The 22,289-nt window shown below is 41.7% G+C and overlaps 1 protein-coding gene across 1 annotated transcript in view; it reads left to right on the top strand.

Moving 5' to 3' along the window:
• The window catches only part of PCDH15 (protocadherin related 15), a 651,760-nt gene that overhangs the window by 485,076 nt on the left and 144,395 nt on the right, over window positions 1-22,289 (top strand). The window contains exons 18-20 of the mRNA XM_064429942.1: window positions 314-422; window positions 4,907-5,019; window positions 17,832-18,038. Coding sequence (XP_064286012.1) covers window positions 314-422; window positions 4,907-5,019; window positions 17,832-18,038 — 429 coding nt within the window. The remainder of the gene's footprint in view (window positions 1-313; window positions 423-4,906; window positions 5,020-17,831; window positions 18,039-22,289) is intronic.

The following is a 22,289-nucleotide window of genomic DNA, read 5'->3' as shown; positions in this document are numbered from 1 at the left end:
TGCCCATGGCAGGGAGTGACACTGGATGGGCTTTGAAGTCCCTTGCATAAAAGCTATTCTGGGATTTTGTGATTCCTTTCCTCTGGGATCTGTCTTAAAGCTGTATCTCTCACAGGAAGGTGATTGCCATAGCAATGTTGATGTCACTTGGTTAATTTGGGTTTAAAGGAACTATGAGCTGTAAATATTCTTCTCATTCTGAAGGTTCTTTCTCCTCTAACACCCTTCTCAGCGAGCTGTTGTTGTGCTGAACCTCCCAATCTCCCTGCTGGCTTTCTAATTGCTCTGTTCCCAATGTGCTTTCTCATTTCAGGCCCGTGTGAATCCCATCAGTGTCACTCCACCCATCCAAGCCATAGACCAGGACCGAAACATCCAGCCTCCTTCTGATCGACCTGGCATCCTCTACTCCATCTTAGTTGGTTGGTGTCTGCTACTTTTCCTATCCCTCCCTATCTCTTTATGACCAGTCAGGAAAAGATTGCCTGGGAGAGTTGAACCCTGGTTAAAAATTCCTCTTGTGGTCAGTGGGATGTTTGGAATTGTTGTTCTACCTGTTGGTGTTTAATTGCCACGTGGAAGTTGATTTCATGTGGTTCTTTATTAGTGTTTATTCAGATTAAATCCAGAGTTGTTGTCTGGTTTAATGCAACAACACAGCAAGGGAAAGGAGAGCTCTGCTGGGATGTGCTTTCCATTGACAGACACAAAGAAAAGAGGCTAAAAAGGCAATTAGAGCAGATTTCATCCCAAAAATTATGTGGCACAGGGCAGCTGCAAGGATCTTAGCACATCCAATTTTGCTGTCAGGAAATTTTCCTTTGTTATTTAAAGTTTTCGTTGGTTATGCTGCTCTCTGTTCTTTTTCCCTTTGCTTCCTGCGTTTGGCATTTGTTTCTGGGCTTGTAGGATGTGACCATGGTCAGCAGTTGCAGGGTTGCACCTGCCTGGCTGGTCCCAAATCCACTCAGGGACCTTTCTGTGGGATTTGGAAAGGGGGAATTTTGTGGAATCTCATATTTTTGTCTTTCCTGTGTTGAACTCCATGGTTTTCCCAGCCAAGGAGAGGTGCAAGTGAGCATTTTGAGAAGCTCATTGTGGAGGTTTAGCTCTGCAAATGGACTTATTTATTAATGTCATAAATTGAATTTACTCCTAACTTCTGCAGGGACACCTCCACCCCAGGGCCATGTTTAGGCCAATTTCATAAGGTTTTTTGCATATTTACAAAGTTCTTCAGGAGTTAAATTATTCAAGATTGTGTCACTAACCTGCAATGTTGGAAATACTGGAGTGGCTGTTTTGACCTCCAAGAAATAATTCAAAAGGTGTGGTGAAGCAGTTTGGGTTGGTTTGGGGACTTCTTTTTTCTTCCTTTTCTTTCCCTCTCTTTTCTTTTCCTTTCTTTCCTTTTTCTTCTTTTGTCCTTTTTTTCTTACTTTTTTCTCCTTTCCTCTGCTATTCCTTTTTTATTTTTTTGCTTTCTTTTTTCTCTTTTTTTCCATCTGTCTTCCTTCATTCTTCCTTTTTTCTGTCACTTTTCTTATCCTCCTCTTTCCACTTGTTTTCCTTTCTTCCTTTTCCCTTCTTTCCCCTTACTCCTTAACCTTTTTGATCTTTTTTATTTTTTATCAATCTTTTCTTTTCCTTCTTTCTTTTTTCCTAGTTTCTATTTACCTTCTTTTTAAATTCTGTGCCTAATATTATCCTTTTTACTTTTCCTTTTCTGTGTTCTATATTTTTTGCCTTCTTTTTTCTTTTTCTCCTTCCTATTTTCCTTTTCTTCATTCTTTTCCCCTTATATTTTCATTTTCCTCTCCTTCCTTTTTCTTTTTCCTTCTTTCCATTTCCTATATTTTTCATTTTTTCATCTTTGTTCTTTTCCTTCTTTTTTCATCCTTTTTTCTTTCTGAATTTTTCCTTCTTTTTCCATATTTCTTTATCCTTCTTTTTTCTACTTCCTGTTCTCTCTATTTTAAAATTCATTTTCACTTTTTTTTTTTCTTGTTTGCTTCTCTGTACCTTCTTTTTTTCATCCTTTTTTTCTCCTCCCTTCACATTTTTTTCTTTTTCCTAGTTTGGTTTTCTCTTTTTATTTTCCTTATTTTCCCTCCCCTGTGCTCTTCCAAGGGACTTCTTTTTGGATTTTAAATCTGCCTTCATCTCTTCCAGGATTTGCTATTTCTGTTTTAGCCTCAGAAAATATTAAGCAGTTTCACAGAAAATGGCCCTTGCAGATATTTCTTATTATGTGGATTTTCTCCCCCCTTTTCTTTAGATCTAAACCTCCTTCTCCTTGATATCTTTGGGAATGTCCTTTTTTTTTAAATACTGGGAGGTTGGAACTGTGCGTGTGGAATGATGAAAAAAGTTACTTTTTAGAATTATTTTAAATTTTATGTAATTTTCTAATCCTTGGTTTTTGGAAATGTTAATTTCTTTTCGTCTTTGCAATACACCCACATTCCCTGGAGTTATCCAGGTATGAAGCAAAGCCTTTCCCTTTATTTTTTATTAGCAGTGTTATTGATTCTACCAGTAAATTTATTATTTTGACTAGAAAATTTTATTAATTTTAATAGTAAAATGCATTATGTTTAATAGTAAATTATTAGTAAAATATTCTTTTTAAGTGTAATTTGAAGCCTTTATTTTCTCTGGGACCAATCCTTGAGAAAAGCTGAAATTTCCTTTCAATCATCAGCTTTTTTTTTCCCTTGGGACTGCTCTGTGATTTCTGCTGCCACTTTTGGACACTTTTGGTTGATCTTTTAAAGGAAGAGTCAAAAGTGCACAGTAACTTTTGAGAAGAAGTGGATCCTCTCCAGTCCTGCCCATTTCATGCCACACAAAGCCTCTCCTCTGGGTAAAGCAAATTGAGGAGTCCTTTCCTTCTGCCCTTGCTGCCCCCTGACATTTTCATCCCTCAGCCTCTCCAAACACATGGAATTTCTGGAACCAGGAGACTCGGAGCTCTTCCACAGGCAGAAGTGAATGAGGGCTGCTCCGTGCTGTCAGAATGGAAATTATTTTGTATATGCAGAAGCAGATATCCCTGTTCCTGGAAAAGCTGTCTCCCAGAAATCCAGGAATCTCTTCCTGAGGTGGGCAGGAGCTCAGCAGGAATCCTCAGTCAGGATTTTGGGCATCCACCTGTGTTATCCCTTAATTTTTGCTTTTCTATCATCCACCTTGCTGCCTTTTCCTCATTTACCTGCTGAGGTTGGTTTGGTTATTAGTGGAGTTTATTGGACTGGGGTTTTTCTCCCCTTTTTTCCCCCTTGGATTCTCTCCTGACATCCTTACACAATATTAGCCTCATCTTCCCTTCTCTAGACCTTTTTGTGACTCTTACCCTCCTCCCCTATGTTTTTATTCTCCTCTAGGGCACTTCTTGTTTTCTCCTTTTCTCAGAGTTTTTGCATTTTGTCCCTAATTTTGTGACATTTTTTAGCTTCAGCAACAGCCCTGGTGATGTGCAGCCTCTAAAATGAGCAATCTGTTACCTGCCAAAAGTTTGGAGCTCCTGCTGGGTGCCTTGAGCTGTTCAAAAATTAGATTAATTCATTAGAACTTAAAATTAAAAGGCAGGGCAAGGGGATACAGGACTTGGAGCTTGAAGCTTTGCATTTGTGCTGGTGGAATAAGAGAAAAAATAATCCATGGTGATTCTTTTGCTGCTTTTTGGGTCAATGATATTGGTGTAGATTGAGAGTCACTGAAAAAAAAAATGTATACAATATATATGTATATATAATATAGATAATATAATATGTTATAATGTTATAATTATATATACTATATATTGATAATATGGATTATATATTACATATATGTATAATTTATTTCTCTAGCAGATGGTTGTCATTGGAGGATTGCAAATTAAATTATTACAGTAATTTATCTCCTGGCTTTCTGAAAGTACTTTCTAACCATTGCACTTGTAAGGGGAACAGAAACCAGCAGCATTGATCAGGAAGTGGTTTTCCCTTGTGTTCAATCTATGCCTCATTCCTGTCTGGATGCAGGGGTTGGCAGGGCCAGGTTTGTGCTGCTCCCAAGGCAGCTTTAGGGGCTCAGGGATTTTTTTGGGGGATGGGGAATCTTTATCCCTTGAGCCAGGAGTGCCTTCTGCCCTCAGCTGCTGACAGGGCTGCTCCCAGACCTAAACCCCTCAAGATTTTAGGCTTATAATCAGAATTTTGGCTCCTTGAGATGCTCTCACAGTATTGCTGAGCTGGGAGTGCTGGAATTCATTTGGTGTGGAACACTTGGGCTTTCTGGACCCTTCTGAACCATTTCTTTGAGAATCCCACGGCTCAGAATTGGTGTAGCTGGGATTTTTCCCTCCTCCTGTGCCAGGCTGTGGTGCTGGAACATTTTGGCATGGCTGCATTTTGGACTGCAGCTGCCAGGCACAGCCCTTCCTCCATCTCCATGGGCTCCCAAATTCATTCAGGCTCTGAGGCTTCTGGTGAATATCCTGGAAATCCACAGCCATGAAAACACCATTTACAACTGACAATAAATAGAGATTTCATCTGGTGCTTCCTCCCTGAGGAGAAACTTTTCCCAGAAGGATTTCTGAAATAACCTGTCTGTTGCTACCGTATTATTACTTGTGTTATTACTTATATATATTATTTATGTGCTATTAATATTCCTGCTGTTATCAAGTATTTAGGGAGGCCCAGTTGAGAGAAATCTTTGTGGATTTGGAGAGAGTAAGGCAATAATAATATTAAACACAACTTCATAGTATCCTTAAGATCCATGTCCACGTAAGACAATTTATCCTTCCAATACCAGAATGAGGCTTTGTTCCTTTGATGATTAATGAGTGAAATAAACACATTGCTGAACTAAACTTTTCAGAGCTGTTCAAACCTCCATGTCTTTTTTGCAGGTACTCCTGAGGATTATCCCCAGTATTTCCATATGAATCTCACAACGGCTGAACTGACGCTCCTCAAGCCAATAAATAGGGATTTGCACCAGAAGTTTGACTTGGTTATTAAGGTAATTTGGGCTGGGTTTTTTTCAGTGTTTTTATGTTCTTTCGAAAACAAAAAGGCTATTTCTCTCTGGAGAAATTGTAGGGTGGGCCTGCTTATCTCTTCTTCAATTTTCCTTTTTAGCCTTTTCCTCCTTTACCTGCTCAGGTTGGTTTGCTTGTTAGTGGAGTTTTTCAGGTCGGTGTTTTTCCCTTTTTTCCCCTGGATTCTTTCCTGACACCCTTGTACAAAATTAGCTTCATCTTCCCTTCTTCCCTTCCCTTTGTGATTCTTAGCCTGTCAGGCATCACTTACCTCCATGGGGGAAAGAAGGGTGTGAAGCATTTGTGGGAAGGAAATGAACCCTGGCAGAGTTGTAACATTTCACATCACATTGTGTGAACAAGCTCAGCATTACTTGTCCCCTTGCTTTTTATGAGCCCTGTTGCCCTAAGAATGCAGCTTGGTTTTGTTTCATGTGTTCAGTTCACAGCCCATTCTAGCAGATCATAGTGATACAGAGCATTGTGTGAGTGGTGAATGCTCACAGAATCCCACTGATGCCTTGAGAAGGCTGACCCAGAACAGAGGCTGGACAGAGTTAAAGAATAGAGCAGGGATTTATTAAAAGGCCTCTCCCTGCTGCCCATTCCTCTCCTAGTGCTGGAAAAAGCCATAAAGTACAGCCCATCCCTGGCAGTGCCCAAGGCCAGGTTGGACAGGGCTTGGAGCAACCTGGGATAGTGGAAGGTGTCCCTGTCCATGGCAGGGGTGGCACGGGATGGGCTTTAAGTCCCTCCCAGCCCAAACCAGTCTGTGACTCTCAATATCCTAAGGAGTTACAGGTTAAAGCCCTGTAGCCTTTTCTTCCCTAACTTGGACTGTACAATACGTCAATTAAGAAATCAATTAAGTGGTGTAGGAGGGTATTTTCTGTGCCTAAATAGTAACTTGGGTTGTTAATGGCCATGTTTGTAGGATTTAAGAGATTCCTGTTGCTGTGGTAAATGTGCAGTCAGGGAAAATAAGAGAACAGTAAAGAAAAGGATCACTCTGTAAGAATGATTATGTGCCACTTGCTAAAACAATAAAAGTTTTTATGCTGTATCCTTCAGGGACTTTTGGAATAATGGCTCAGACTTGTACCAAATCAAACCTTCAGCTTCTTGTGTTGAACATTTCTCATTTCTTGTAGTTGTAGGATCTGATTCTGTTTTATCTGGAGGGGTGCAACTTGTGATGTTTCCCTTCAAACAGAAAATATGCTATTTTTGCAGCATGTGCTCAGTTTAATCTTTAAAATATTCCTTCTGATATGAAAAGATCAATTTTTTTTTTTCTTCTGTTAAAATATTATGGAAAACTGTAAAATGGAAAAGGTGATTAAGTCAATACAGGAATATTTGAATGCAGGAAGGAAGGTGGACAGGAAATGGGGGCATCGCCTGCATCGCTGATAAATGTTGAATTCTCAAATAGGCAGACAATAAAAAAAAAAACCCTCAAGATCCTAGTAAGAAATGCTGGATTTCAGCTTTTCTCTACCTCTGGAATATATTGGGTGATAAGCAAGGAGAAAACCTATTTTGCCCTCCTATGGAAGCTCTTGGCACTTCGATTCCCTGCCAAGAAACATGGGCATTATTACAACATCCTTACCAAAAAAAAAAAAAAAAAAAGTGGATTTTTGGGGCAGTTCCCACTGAAATTTCCATGTGGCAACAGCAAGGCTGCCTCAATATGTGGAATAAACATTGAAAGGGCTTAATTAAAATTAGCGACATGACCACTGCTCTGTAGACATGAGATTGTTCTTGTTACCAGCTTTAAAAAGTGCCAGCCATGTTTTATTTATTTTTTTAAGCATGAAGCAAATGGGAGAATTAATCAAATTGATGCACTTTTCTCCTTTCCTATTTGAGCAGGGGTTATTTATCAATCAGACAGAATCGAAGCTGGCACTTCCATTATGATCCATTTGCAGAGAGGATGGGCTGTGGGAGGCTGGGTGTGCTGGCACAGGCAGGGAAATGCTCATGGGTGGAATTCTTGTCCTTTGGAGAATTCACCACACCTGAGAAAGAGCCAATTTGGATGAACTTGCTTATGCTGGGGGTGATTCAGTTCACTGGGACTCACTTTTGGAGTAGGCAAAGCATGAGAAGCTGCAGGAGTTTCTCCTCAGTATTTGCAGTGGGTTGATATCCAGTAATTAAGGAAAAATCATTATATTTATCCATTCAGAGCTGCTGTAAAACCTGTGGGAGTTGCAACAGCAAAAAAAAAAAAAAAAAAAAAAAAAAACCCTGGAAGTATTTTGATGCTAACAAAGGACAGAGAATCCCAGACTGGTTTGGGTTGGAAGGGACCTTAAAGCTCCCCCAGTGCCATCCCTGCCATGGCAGGGACACTTTCCACTGTCCCAGGCTGCTCCCAGCCCTGTCCAGCCTGGCCTTGGGCACTGCCAGGGATCCAGGGGCAGCCACAGCTGCTCTGGGAATCTGTGCCAAAACCTTCCCACCCTCACAGATCTTTTCCATTTTGGTTTTACCACTCTGGTCTATGTCACATTTTCTCCCCTTTAAAGAAAATGCATCTTTGTCAGATTCAAAATCAAGGAAAGCATTTTATTTCTCCTGCAAAAATTGATTTTCCTTTTCTAATGGTATTGTATTAGTGACTAAAAATGCTTTTATTTTTAGAACATTGGGGGGGAAAAATAGAGGAGTGTTTTGGCGATCTCATGTGGGCACCTGTGTATTGGTAAAATTAAATTCATTGCTTTACAGTGGTTTTAGATAGTTAAATTGATAGATAAATTGATTTAGTTAATTAAATTGATACTTGTAGAGTGGGTTTTCATCCAGCCTGGCTGGTCAATTCATAAACTACTGTCTGTTGTATTTGATTGTATTTGGGAAATTAGGGAGGATTTATGTGACTTGGGCATCTCTATAAAAACTTCAATTAAATTATTAAAAAAAATAAGGGGGAAAAGGCAAGAAAAGATTCCCAGCTTCAAATAACATTTGTAGCCTGACTTTTATTAATAAAAGACTTTTTCTTGAATGTAAGAGCTCATAGTGAATACAGTCTCACCTGGGCTAGTGGAACTGGATGAGCTTTAAGGCCTTTCCAACCCAAACCAGTCTGTAATTCTGTGAAAAAGAATTAATTTGTGCCTTCTGGGTTGTTTTGGTGCATTCCTCACAGAGTTGATTAGAGAAATGTGCTTCAACACCATACCAGGGCAGCACAGAGGATTTTGAAGAATATTCTTTCATGGAATTTTCTGTATCCCTTGGGTCTATCCCTGTGGGGCCAGGAGGGCTTTCAGCCAGGCTGGTGTTAAGCCAGCGACAGACAATTCCTCAGAAACAGCTCTACAGTGGGACTGTGTTTCCCTGTTGTCTAGAAGGTCGGAGTGGAGCAGAGGGTTTGCAATTCTAGTGTTGGAGGGAAATTGGTTTGGGATCCCATTGTGCAAGAGACCATTTCTGCTGTAGTGTCTGCTCTGGAATTTCTCCTGGCTGGAATTTTTGAACTGAGTGGGATTTCCAGCCAAACTGGCCAGTACAGGCAGGTCCAATCTTTGCTCCCTGTGAGCAGGGACAGACTCAGGGAATGGTTGGAGCAGTGCTTGAGTGCCAGGGGAGGTTTAGGTTGGATTTCAGGGCAAGGTTCTTCCCCCAGAGGGTGCTGGGCACTGCCCAGGCTTCCCAGGGAATGGGCACGGCCTTGAGTCTGCCACAGTTCCAGGAGAGCTTGGACACTCCAAGGATGCACAGGGTGGGATTGTTGGGGGGGGGGTCTGTGCAGGGCCAGAGGTTGGATCCATGATTCTTGTGGGTCCTTCCAGCTTGGAATATTTTGTGGTTCTCTGATTCCTTTCTCATGGGAGTGCTTTGGATCAGAGAGATGCCCCCAGCAGTCCCTGTGTAGTTCAATATCAGAATAAATCACACGGACTCCATTTTCTTCATGATGGAAAAAGGCCATTCTTTATTCACGTAACTTGTTTTTATACAGTTTTACAGACCTTGTGTGTGACTCCAGTTGGTTAGTAGCTTTCTTGACAATTACTCTGTTGGTCAGTAAAGGTATTTTACTTGTCCATCAAATCTCTCTTCTGTTAAATTGTCCACATATTTTCTTCATTGATTCTCATGGGATAGATTTTATGTTTATGCAGATGCTGGTTGTTTTTCACCCAGGAATAGATTGTTCATACCAGGATTATTTTCACATGGGAACTTGCAAAGTATTAGCTTTTTTTAGAAGAAATGACTGGACAGCCATCCATATAACAGAGCAGGACTGATTTTATGAGGTCTTTCTTTTACAATTTTTCTACCTGACTGCAACAGTTCAGCTCCTCCCAATGTCCATGGTTCTCTTGATATGGATCTCAGCAAAAAAGAATCAGGAAGTGGTGCTCTCCTCACTCTGGAAGTTGTTGGGTTTCTCTGATCCCAGTGGAGCTTCATTGATCCCTCCTGTCTGTTATTTTCCTGTCAAAAAATTCCTGCATTACAGGGAGAAAAGGCATGGCTTCAGAAATATCCTCAGGATCAAACTGTGGACCAGCCTTGGAAGGCAGGAAATATGGGTATTTATGTGCCATTTTTGGTGTGATTGCACAGGGCTGTTTTCTGTTCTAAGTGGAAATACAAGGAGACTGGGAGAGGAATGTTTGCCAGCCACTGGCAAGGGCAAAAAACGATCAGATTTGAAACACAGGGAGGTTGAGGAGGAGAGCTCCAGGCTGGAGAATCTTGATAATTATCTCAATGGTTAATTCTTGAAGTAATAGCTAATTCTGATCCTGAGGTATTGCAGAATCATAATATATATATAATATATGTAAAATATTCTGGTTGTAAAGTCAAGGATATAATCACAGAATAATTTAGGTTGGAAAAAACCTCTGAAATCATCAATTCCAGCCATCAACCCAGTCAATCCCAGCACTACTCCATGTCCCCCTGTCTTCCAACATTTCTTGTGATGAAACTTTGAGGGATTGACTGCAGAATTACTGAAGGACTTTGCAAGACCAAGTGAGTTAGTGATAAAATGGCTGATAGAATTAGGCATGGCTTAAAAATAAAGTGAAATGTGTCAGAAAGGATCACCCTGAACTTTTATATAAAAATCTTGCCGGACTTGGGAATGACATCTTAGTGTTGGAACTGGGAACAGAGTGTGAAGGTTGGCTCGGTGATCCAAAAAAAAAAAAGAAATGGAACATTAGAAATTATTAGTGGAAATAGAGAAAAGAACAGGGAGCAAAGCACTGCAGCTCTGAACAGATCCAGATGTCCTGAGCACAGGGTCCCAAAAAGGACAGGGCAGGACAGAGGCTCCTCCAGGTGAGGAAGGAAGAAGCTGGGACAGACACCTGTAAAATCTGGTGCCAGTGGGAGTGAGGAGGAAGCAGCAGTCCAGCCTCTCCTGCAGTGCCAAGGTGGGGAGTTCCCAGCTGAGACAAGGAGGTGGCAGGGTTAAAACAGACAAAATGGGTTCTTCTCTAGAAAAGAAGCTTGGGTGGAGACCTCACCGCACCTTCCAGGATCTCAGGGAAGCTGGAGAGGGACCTTTCAACAGAAACTGGAGGAACAGAACAAAGGACAGTGACAGAGGGGAAATTCAGATGGAATATTGGGAAGGAATTGTTTCCTGTGAGGGTTGGGAGGGGCTCTGATGGAATTCCTGGAGCGGCTGTGTCTGTCTCTGGATCCCTGGAAGTGCCCAAGGCCAGGCTGGATGGGGCTTGGAGCAGTCTGGGATGGTGGAAGGTGTCCCTGCCCATGGCAGGGATGGAGTGGGATGGTTTCCAAGTCCCTTCCCACCCAAACTGTGATTCCTGCTATGACTCAAATTTGACAGGCTGTGCTATGGGGCTGAATGCTGACCTGGGCTCAAGGGGAGGATGGGCTGGCTCATGGAAGACAAGTTCAATAACAAAAAGAGAAATCCAGGGAGATCTCAGCTGCTTTTCTTCTCTAGGCTCCTGTGTTTGGCTGCAGACTCAAACTTGATTTTGGAGTTGTTCTTACCGTGTTCACCGGGGTGGTTCAAATTAGTCATCAAAAAAGAATTCCTTTTTTCCTGAAAGAGTTGTCATGCTTTGGAAAAAGTTGCCCAGGGTGGTGTTGGAGTCACCCTCTCTGGAAATGTTCAGGAGACATCAAGACCTGCCCTTGGGGACACGGTTTTGGGGTGATGCTGGTGCTGCTGGGGTTGTACTCTGACCTTGAAAGGACTCTCCTAGCCTTGGTGATTCTGTGGCTGTTTTAGTCTGAATTTCAGACCGCACAATTCCAGTCAATGAGGAGATGCCCATCAGTTGAGGCTCACTGGACTAGAAGTTCTTGGATTAGAGAAACGCTCCACAGGTTTTAAGACATAAAAAGTTTTGAATTATCTAATTGCTTTGTTTTGGTTTTACCCCTTCAGAAACTTCATAGCTGCAAGGCTTGGTTGATTTTTTTGCAAGAATTTCAGCCTTCAACTCTTCCCAGCCTGTTCTGATCTCTTGGCTCCATCGCCTATTCACCTTTGTTACCTTGTTTGGGTAGCTCCAAATTTCCCCTCTCCCCATGTCTTAATTTTCTTGCATTTTGGAGGATTTGTGTTTTTTCTTCACTCTAAATTTTTGGGGTTTGTACAGGTTACAGGGCAACAGGTTACAAAAAGAATGGAAGAAGTTCATTTTCATTAGAGTTGCTCCATCCTCTTCTTGTGTTGAAATTTTCCAAATCATTCTTGTGGTTGTGCATCTCCTGTAGGTGCCGAGGACACTAAGTGGTTTTTTAAATTAGTTTTTCAAAGGTTCAGCCCTTAGGTGAACTCAGAATTCAATTAATTCTCTTTGAGATAGCTTTTTTTTTTTACTCTTGTATTTAATACAGTGATGGGATTTGATGTAGAATTAAAAATCTGAGTGCAGGGACAGGGTTTGTCTTTGTGACGAAGGAAAAAAAATGGTCCAGGACACCCAAACTTTTTCTTTAAATCTTTAAATTATTTATTCAGATCAGTAAGACTGACCCTAAATTTTGTGTTGGAACCCTCAGAGCAATGAAATAATTAAAATAAAAAATTTGGAATGTCCTGTCATGCTTTTATTGACAGGAGTTTCCTTTCTGCAAGAAAAAAAATCCCTTTCTGTGTAAAATTTAACTATCAGCATCTAAAACTTGGCCTAATGACTTCATATATAGTGGGTTTTTTAAGGGAAGAAGAAAGAGCTGTAATATTTGGAAAACAATTTAATTAATTATTAACGGTAATTACTGTTCACTGTCCTGCATCATTGTGAGTCTTGATGGTCCTGAAGTCACCCTTTACTCATGGCCTGAAAATTGATGTTTTGGGGCTTCGTTGTTTTGTCAGTTTTTTTTTAAGCCCAGGGTCCAGACACATCTTGTGCTGGTTTAATTTCCCTGCCCCAGTGACACCAGTCACACTTCTTCTGTGTTCTAAAGATGTTCTATGCTCCTTGTTCTTAAGCCAAGTTTTAATCTAGTTCAGTGCTTCTTTCCTTGTGCTGTACATGCTGACCTTGGGAATTATTCCCCAGTCCTAAAGTTGAACCTAAATCTGGATAAATAAATGTCCCTCTTTTCACCCTCCCTTCCCTGTTCAGTTTTACTGAGTGATCTCCCCTTTCAATGGAGCCCCTTTGTCACCCTGCCCATCCTTCCCTCTCTCTCCCCACTCCTGATTTTAATCACATCCATTTAAATAATAGATCACAGAATCCCAGGATGGTTTGCCTTGGAAGGGACATTAAAGCCCATCTGGTTCCACCCTCTGCCTCATTTTGCTTTCCTTAAATCTGAGATCTTAGAGCTCAGTTTACAGCTCCCCCTGCTACTCTTCCACACAGATTTGTGCAAAGCCCCTCATCCGGAATAAATCCTGATATCCCAGGGGTTTTTTTGGGATGTGTGAAGTGCACATTTGTCCCCATGCACCACTCTCCCCTCAGCTCCCCTTCCTCATCTTTCTGTTGAGATTGGAGGGGACAGAGAACTTTTTTGGGTATTTTTTGTTTGTTTGGGGTTTATTATTATTAATTTTGGGTATGTACTTTTTGGGGGTTTTTTGTGTTTTTCTTTGTGTCCAAGGATGGACCTTCCAATTTTTATCAAATAAAAGATCTGGCATGAAGACGAAGCCCCCATTTGGTGGGATTTTTAAAATTCATTCTTAATTAGCCTGTTTTACACTTCAGATAACTCTGTAGTCCTGGGGAAAAGGAGCAGCATGGGTGTGCCTTAGCTAAAACAATTCAGTTTCCTTGCACCTTAGGACAGATTTTTTTGGATGGAGGATTGCTGAAGTGGATTCTGGGATTCCATGGAGAAATGGGAACTCTGAGTTTTACCGAAGGAAACCACATTTTGCCCTGTTTTAGATGTTTCTCTAGGACAGGACCTGCTGCTTGGGCATTGGGAACTGGCTGGAGAATATTCCAGCTCTGGATTGTGCTGAGGGCCTGGAGCTGGACTTGATGGGTCCCTGTGGGTCCTTTCCAGCTTGGAATTGCTCTCAATGATCCCTGTAGGTAGGGCCATTCCAGCTTAGAATTTTCTGTGCTTCCAAAAGGGAGCCTTTTGCATTGCTCTAATTTCTCATTTTTGGGGGGAGCTGTTTCCTCTGCTGCTCTCAAGGAGTGAATTTCCTGTTGCTCCTGTTAATTCCCACAGCCTCCCATTCACTCCTCACATCCCTCCTGGGACTGCTTTCCTGTTATCTCCAGCTATCTTCCATCAGGATAAAATTATGGACACTACAGATATGAACAGTCTTGAGCACAAGCAATGTAATACAAGCAGTTAAATATCTGTGAGAATTAGCATAATTCTTTTTTTTTTCTTTATCAGCTCTTAACTAGTAAGTTGTACCAGAATCTAATCCTGTGCTGCTTTTTTGTGCCTTGGTAGAAGTGTGAAGGTCACATCCTTGGGGTTATTTGAGATATCCCTCATTTTTTTTGATGCTAAAACATTTTCTTTGAAGGACTGCAACTCAAAGGTTTTGTGGCTTAGATACCAGTGCCTTTCTGGGTGAAGAAAATGTAGATTGTTTGATGCTTGTGCTCCAAAATATGTGTTAGGAAACAACCTTTGGCCAGCAAGTCTAGGCAAGTGTTTAACAGGGCAATGTGAAAGAAAAGGGTTTGTACTCTCAATAGAGGACTCAATGTCTGCAACAACTCTCATGAGGTATTACTTCATCTCTTAAAAAATACAACAAAACAAAAAATATCAGAAAAAACACTCAGAAACCACCACGAAATAAAGAAGCAAAAAAACCCCAAACCCCCACACTAAGGAAAAAACACAAGAAATAGGGCACAGGAGCAGAAATTGTCAATTAGAGCTTTTTTATATTTTTGGAGCATTATGAAGGGGCTGTGTTGAGCTCTGCTCGTAGTCAGGTGTGGCTTCTAGGACTGATTTCATGGAGCATTTGAAAGCAAATCAATTCCTCATGTTGTAATATGAAATTCCTTGTTTCAAACAAAAGGCAAAAAGAAGTGGCTGTTTGCAAAGCTTCCTTTTTCCCCTTAAGTAGTGGTGTCTTTGGAAACAAAAAAAAATGAAATTAATCCATCATTTTGAGTGGTGAACACAAAGGAAAGCTGAAGTGATTTTGAGTGGAAGTGCTCAGTGAGGAAGAACTCCTTTGCTTTGTTATTTTGAGCTCAAGGGTTTCAAATTTGAAGTCTAATTTTGGGAGCAAACGACTCTTTTTGTGTAGTGTGAAATCCCCAGCACTTCAACAAAGCCTGCAACACCTTCCTGGGTGAATATTCCTGCTTTTATCCCAGAATGAGCTCTGGCCTCACTAGGACGTTAAAGCAAGGCCATTATTGTGGTGTTTCAAGCTGTTCAGAAGATTGAGGCCCTCTGTTTGCATTTTCCATTTTTTTAGGATCTCTTTAGAGCAAGGAACATTAAGCGTTGTTATAAAGTAACTCACAGGGGTTGTATGGAAACTTTGGGCCAGGAAGGGACCAATTTTACTTGGAAAAGCAGAAGAAAAGAGTATTTAATGATGGACAACCATTGTTAGTTCTGTGTGGAGGAGCACTTCAGGAGAGCCCTTGAGGGGCTGGAGCGTGGCCAGGGAAGGGAACGGAGCTGGGAAGGGGCTGGAGCCCCAGGAGGGGCTGAGGGAGCTGGGAAGGGGCTGAGCCTGGAGCAAAGGAGGCTCAGGGGGGACCTTGTGGCTCTGCACAACTCCCTGCCAGGAGGGGACAGCCAGGGGAGTCGGGCTGTGCTGCCAGGGAACAGGGACAGGAGAAGGGGAAAGGGCCTCAGGCTGGGCCAGGGGAGGCTCAGCTTGGACAGCAGCAGGAATTTCTGCATGGAAAGGGTGCTCAGGCCTTGGCAGGGGCTGCCCAGGGAGCTTTGCAGTGCCCATCTTTTGGAATAAATCACACAGGACTCAATTTTCTTCTTGGTGGAAAAAGCTGATTCTTTATTCACATAACTCCTTTTTATACAATTTTGCAAACCTCGTGTGTGACTCCAATTGGTCAAGTAGCTTTCTTGCCAATTACTTTATTGGTAATTAACAAGTTATTCTGTATCGATTGGTCACTCAAACTGTGTGTACATGTAGGAAAAGTTTTTTTTGTGATAGTTTTCATTTTTCTATCTAGCAGTGCAAAACCAGTTTATACAGGTGCTGGTTGTTCTTTACCCAGGAACAGATTGTTGTATTAATGAGCTGCTCACACCAGGATTGCTTTCACATGGGAACTTGTAAAGTGCCAGCTTGACAAGGCCAGCCACTGATTTTAGTAAAGCAGGCTGATTTTATGAAGTCTTTCTGTATGATTTTTCTGCTTTACTGTAACACCCATCCCTGCAGGTGTGCCAGGAAGGGCTGGAGGTGGCACTCAGTGCTCTGGGCTGGGGACAAGGTGGGCACTGGGCACAGCTGGGACTCCATGATCCTGGAAGTCTTCCCATCCTAAAAGATTCCAGGGTTCTGTGGTTCCATGATGCATCTGCTTATAAAACGGAATCCCAGCAGTGTGTGTTGCTTGAGGAGCAGACTTTTTCTGGCATTTTCTCTCATGTTTTCAGGACTTAAACTTGGGCAAAAATTCCATCTCCAAATGTTTTTGGAGTTTCACCTTCCTGGGTCAGGAGCCAGAGTCCTGCCAGGTAATTCTGGTGATGTCAATTTTCACCCATATAATTTATTTTTTATTCAGAGGAGCATGCACTGGATCCTGGGGTATTTTTTCCTATTGTTCAAGAGTAGTCCAGCTTTATTTTAAAAAGAAAAATATATTTTTTCTTAAAAACTGAGAATGAGTTTTTTATGGATAACTTAAGGTGTCATTGCCTCCTTTGAAGAAAATAACAATTATTATGCTTATATTTCTTGTTATTTGAAATAGGAAGTTTTAATACTTCTTTTTTATAATAGAGTTTTTATAATAGTTTTTATCATTACCAAATTATTGCTGTTTTATAAACAAAGAGTATTAACATTTTTCAGACCAAGAAAATATTTAAGTAGTTTAAATAAGAAATTTTTTTTATGTAAAATAATAGTTTAAATAAGAAAAGTGTAAATAAGAAATTTTTAAAGCTATGATGAAGTCAAATGTTTTTTTTCCAGACTGAGATTCCTTGGACTCTCAATTTGAAAAATGAGGAATTATCTGTTTGAAAGGGGGGAAATACCAGATTAGAAGTAAAACCTCTGCAAACAGAAAGTCCTGTTAACAGGAATTTAGGAATCTTTCTGTTGTGATCCAGGGTCTGTGTGCATCCAGATTTTGGGACTACAAATTTTGGCTATAGGAGAAGGAAACTCTATTTTAATGCCCTACTATTGTTTTGCTGCAGTGTCATGTATAATTAAAGCTGGTTTGCTCTTTATAAACTGGAGACCAAATTACTTTTCGTCTCCTAATTCCCTTGTTCCTTTGCTTTAATTAGTTGTTGGTTGGGAGGTTACAGGAAAATAAAGCAAGATCACAGGTTTTTATAGGATTAGCACCCTGGAATGGGCAATTAGTGCTTTTGTCTTTAGGAAGTTTGAGAATAATAATAAATCAGGTGAAAAATATCATGGAGTGGCTCCTGGGTGGTGTAGAGCTGTTGTTGAGATGTGGGGGTTATTCATGGAAGTAAAGAATTTTGCTGGACACATCCACAACTTCCCTGGCACAGGCTGCCCAGAGCAGCTCTGGCTGTCCCTGGATCCCTGAAAGTGCCCAAGGCCAGGCTGGATGGGACTTGGAGCACCTTGGAATAGTGGAAGGAATCCCTGCCTGTACAGGGGGTGGAATGGGATGAGTTTTGAGGTCCCTTCCAACCCAAACTATTCTAGAATTTAAAAACAGGGAAAATCAGGATTGAAATCCTACTCATGTAATGCTGAAGAAGTGGATTTGATGAAAGAGGAAGAAAATGTGTCCATATGTGCTGTTCCCACCTTTGGGTTTAAGTCTCTTGATGCTGCTGTGGGTTCTGCTGTGCAATCAGCATTCCCAGTTTTCTTTCATCCCTCAGAGATTTTTCTGAAAGTCTCAGTCCTGAGAGTTTAAGGAGCTGTGTTTGCACAAGGTTAGGGTTTCTTCTGGCTGTGTAAATGTGACTGTGGTGTAAGGTGATCCTGTTCTTTTCTCCTAGCTAATTTTTAGTTGGCATTTCTCTTTTCTGTAATGTTGAATTCCATAGTAGGGCGACCTGAGGAAAAAAGTTCATTTTTAACTGAATTATGACTCTTAAGTAGAACCATCCCCAGTTGCTGTTCATAACTGGGAACCTTTGACAAATGAGGTGATTTCTTTAGGCTGAACAAGACAATGGCCATCCTCTCCCTGCCTTTGCCAATCTCCACATCGAGATCCTGGATGAGAACAACCAGAAGCCTTATTTCACAAGATCTACGTACGAGGGCTTCATCCTGGAATCCTCCCCGGTGGGAACAACCATCTCGGATAACCGGAACCTGACCTCCCCCCTGCAGGTCGTGGTGCTGGACAACGACGTGGAGGAGGTACAGTTGGTTCTTTTGTGGGGGTTGCAACTTTATTATTTCCAGAGTTCTTTCTTTTTCTCTTTTCTTGTTGTTTTTTATTGTGACAGACTTATTTAGATCAATGAACATCAAAAAAATCATCCTAATTTCTTTGTGGTTTTCTGTTTGTTTTCGTTCTGATAGATTATTCAGATAGATTTGGAAGTGGAATTTTTCTGATCTGTGTTTTGCTCACCTCTCTGGAAGACTCTGTTCAAGGTGGTGAATGCTCAGTGCACAGAGAAATCAAAATTAATTTTGTGACAGGGATCAGCCTACCCCTCACCATGGAAATGGAAGAGGGGAGCTCAGAGAGAAAGGAATTCCTCATTTGAAGCAAAAAGAGGAGGAATAGGAGGAACAGCAGAAGGCTGAAAGTTCATTGCATTCTTTGCTCTGCCAGATTTTGATGTAACATCACTCACAGTGGAAGTCAGGCATCTCCAGAGGAATAGTAACCCAGTAATGCCATCTGTTTTGAGGCTTTCTTCTTGTTGTGGAGTTCTGCTGTCACTGGGAGAGATTAAGAAATTCAGGTGGATTAACATCTAAATGAGTGGAGAGAGGCTTTTTCCAAGACTGTGCAATACAAGGGGGAATGGTGTCCCACTGCCAGAGAGCAGGGATGGATGGGATATTGGGAATTAGGAATTGTTCCCTGGCAGGGTGGGCAGGCCCTGGCACAGGGTGCCCAGAGCAGCTGGGGCTGCCCCTGGATCCCTGGCAGCGCCCAAGGCCAGGCTGGACAGGGCTTGGAGCAGCCTGGGACAGTGGAAGGTGCCCCTGCCCATGGCAGGGGTGGCACTGGGTGAGCTTTAAGGTCCCTTGCAACCCAAACCATCCTGGGATTCTGTGACACACAGAGGTGTTCCTGCAGCCACAGGGGATCAGCCTCCTCCTTGGGTGGAAATATTCTGTGTTCCTGTTCCTTTGGCATCACCTGCTTCATGCACAGCCCTTTCCAAAGCCATGGCATGGTGCAGGTGTAACATGGATGTGAGAGAACCAGATGGAAGTGCCTGTGTTTCAATTCATGTGCTATGGATTCACTGAGTGCTTCTAACCTGCTGTAGGCAGCAGAATTCCCAGAATTCCAGCTGGGAGTGCAGAAATTGCATAGAGCTCCTATATAAAATGGCCAAACACTAAAGTTTCTCCTCATGGAGCTGGATGGGGGTTGTTGGCAGAGGAAATGGTCATTAACTTCTGCAGGTCTCAGTGTCCTGATTGTTTCATTGTACCTCTGTAAACCCATGTATTTAGGAATATATTTAAAATAAGGATTGCTGATGAGACACTGAGACAAGCCCCCTCTGTGCTGCTGCATCCCAGTTCCCAGTGGTGACCCTGGTCAAACATAATGAATTCTGCCTTCTAATTGAAATATTATAATGACTCCATGTCCTCAGGTAAATGCAGAAAGAAAGTGCTCGCTTAACTGCGTGTCTGAGGAAAAAAATGAACAAAACTCACTCTAAATAGAAACCCTGTGGGAATATATGAGAGTCCTGCTATAAACCTTGCAGAAATTAATTTATAGATGGGACACTGCAAACAGACCTTTCAGTAGAGCAGCACTGCCAAGTGCTGATATAATTAAATGCTCTGTTTAAATGGCATAAATTAAATTAAGCTACAGGAGTACCTTAAGACCTGAGCAAACCAAAGCTGAGATGAGGAACTTAAACTGTGTGAGCTGAGAGCTCTTTACATAAGGCTTTCCAAGCCTCTTTTTTCCTTCCTCTTTGCTTTCCGTGGGAGAGGATTAGTTTATCCAGTGGTTAGGGTTGGTGGTAAAGCTGCACTGAGTAACAATCATGGGTTGGAAGGGACCTTCAAGCTCATCCAGTGCCACCCCTGCCATGGGCAGGGACACCTTCCACTTCCTAGGCTGCTCCAAGCCCTGTCCAACCCGGCCTTGGCATTCCTGGGCTATCTCATGCAGGACCAGGAGTTAGACCCAATGATCTTTGTGGGTCCCTTCCACCTCAGAGCATTATGTGATTATCTGGAATTTTTTTTCTCAGAACTTGTGAGAAATTTGAAAGAATTTTACTTAAGGATGTCTTGGCAGCAATGTGAGCAAACAGAGCAAGTAATGGATAAAATAAGTTTTAAATGCAGCTACAAGTGCAGGTTATGAATTTTCAATAATACATCTATAGAAGGAAAAATAATAGATTTTTCTTTTTTTTAAATTGGGAAAGCTGAAGCATTTTAAATAGCAGTGTTTTTCTGTGGTATTTGCCTGATTGCTTCCATCACTCCCAGTTTTTATTTTAAATTGTTTTGCAGTTAATGCTCTCTCAAGAGGACAGTTCTGGTGGCCCTGGGCAGTCTTGCTGTGACACTCCAGCAGTTGTAGTAACTCAGGAAATATCCTTCCCAGAATTAAACAGCCCATTAATATCATTATTAAAACAAACAGAAGGCAAAGACAAAAAGCTGCTTTCATGCCTTTAGGATTTATAAACATAGGGGTTACAATTTTTTGGATTTTGCACTTCAGGAAAACCAGAAATATTAACAGTGAATTGTTCCTGTAGCACTGTGTGTCTTCCTTGATTATTTCAGGATTAATATCTCATGGTTTCTGCCTCCTGACACTCCTAGGAACAATTCCTTCCCAATCTCCCATCCATCCCTGCCCTCTGGCAGTGGAAGCCATTCCCTGTGTCCTGTCCCTCCATCCCTTGTCCCCAGTCCCTCTCCAGCTCTCCTGGAGCCCTTGAGGCCCTGGAAGGGCTCTGAGCTCTCCCTGGAGCCTTCTCCTCTCCAGGTGAGCACCCCAGCTCTCCCAGCCTGGCTCCAGGGCAGAGGAGCTCCAGCCCCTCCTCTGGACTCATTCCCACAGATCCACACCTTGTTGTGTTGGGGACACAGAATTCTCCCTGCTTCCCCTCTGCAAGGCTCTGGATCTCAGATTTTCCAGGTGAACATGGGAAACATTCTCCCCTTTCACCCAGAAAAAAGAAGGGAAGATACTGGAAACACCTTTCCAACAAAACAAATTTTTCATGGACATTTCAGTGCTGATCATCCTCCACTTGAACATGTTGGAAAACTCAGTTGTGTCATCAAAGTGTCTTTGTTGTCACTGCAGTTTTTAGGGAATTTGTGCTGCAAATTAGGAAGTCTGAGCAGTGTGGATACTCTTGTAACTTGTTCTGGCTGCCCTGGAGAACTTCACAACCAAACTGACCCTGTCCAAAAACATTTGGGATTGTTGAAACACACAGACAATAAATACCCTTGTCTCCTCAGTCTCATAATTATCCCAAATAATTTTGATTTCATCTTCAGCAGTTTTAGAAAACTGTTTGCTTTGGGCAGAGTTGTAACCAAACCCTGGTAGTATTTGAGGAGCAGCAGGAATGGAACATCCATGTCCATGCAGGAATTTCTCCAGAGGTTTTTCAAGCAGAACACACTGGAGCCCAGGCTTTGTTTATTGGGTGCAGCATTTTGTGTCTCTCATTTTGTTGGGTTTTTTATTTTGGTCTGTAACCATGAATCTCCCCAAATGTTCTGCTGTCCCTCACTCACAGGTTTGTGTTTCCTCAAGTGTTAATTTTGTGTTTTCCTTTGTAGGTCCCACCAGGTGCCTTCCCTGTAGGTATTGGGTCTTATGTGTGCAGAACACCTTTTTTGGGTTTAGTTGTGTGATTTCTTCCTTTCTTTTCTCCCTCACTTCTTCCTGCCATGGTGGTGTTTGAGGCTGGGACTGTCCCTTGGTTTGTGAAGCCTGCAAAGAGCCCTTTAAACACAATGGACCAAATTTAGGGCATAAAGTCATACATTGTGGTTGCTTAATGTTCATTAAATTATTACAAGTCTTCAAAGACATCCTGAGCATTACAGAAGTGCTTTTTTAAATTCAGAAGTACCTCAGGTTTGAACTGTGTGCTTCAAGTGCTCCTTGTGGGTTGTGTGTGAACTCTTTTGTGTGGATTGTGATAATTTTCTACTTAAAATTCCACATTAAACAATTTATCAGAGACCAGCCTTGTCTCCATGACCCAGTAATGTCACCAGAAATCACAATGCTGAAATCCACGCTCCAAAATAAAATTATTTAAAAAAAATAAATTATAGAAAATTGTGTTGGCAGTGTAGCTGGGGTTGTTCTCTCTCACATGAAATGTTCAGTTAAGCCAAGCTGGCTTTTCAGGCAGCATAAAATGGGATAATAATGTCTAAGATCCCTGACAATAATGTCAAATATCCCTG

This window comes from Passer domesticus, chromosome 8, assembly GCF_036417665.1.
Source record: "Passer domesticus isolate bPasDom1 chromosome 8, bPasDom1.hap1, whole genome shotgun sequence".
Lineage (NCBI taxonomy): Eukaryota > Metazoa > Chordata > Aves > Passeriformes > Passeridae > Passer > Passer domesticus.
The sequence above is the reverse complement of the archived record's forward strand: the minus strand, read 5'-3'. Positions and strand labels throughout refer to the sequence as shown.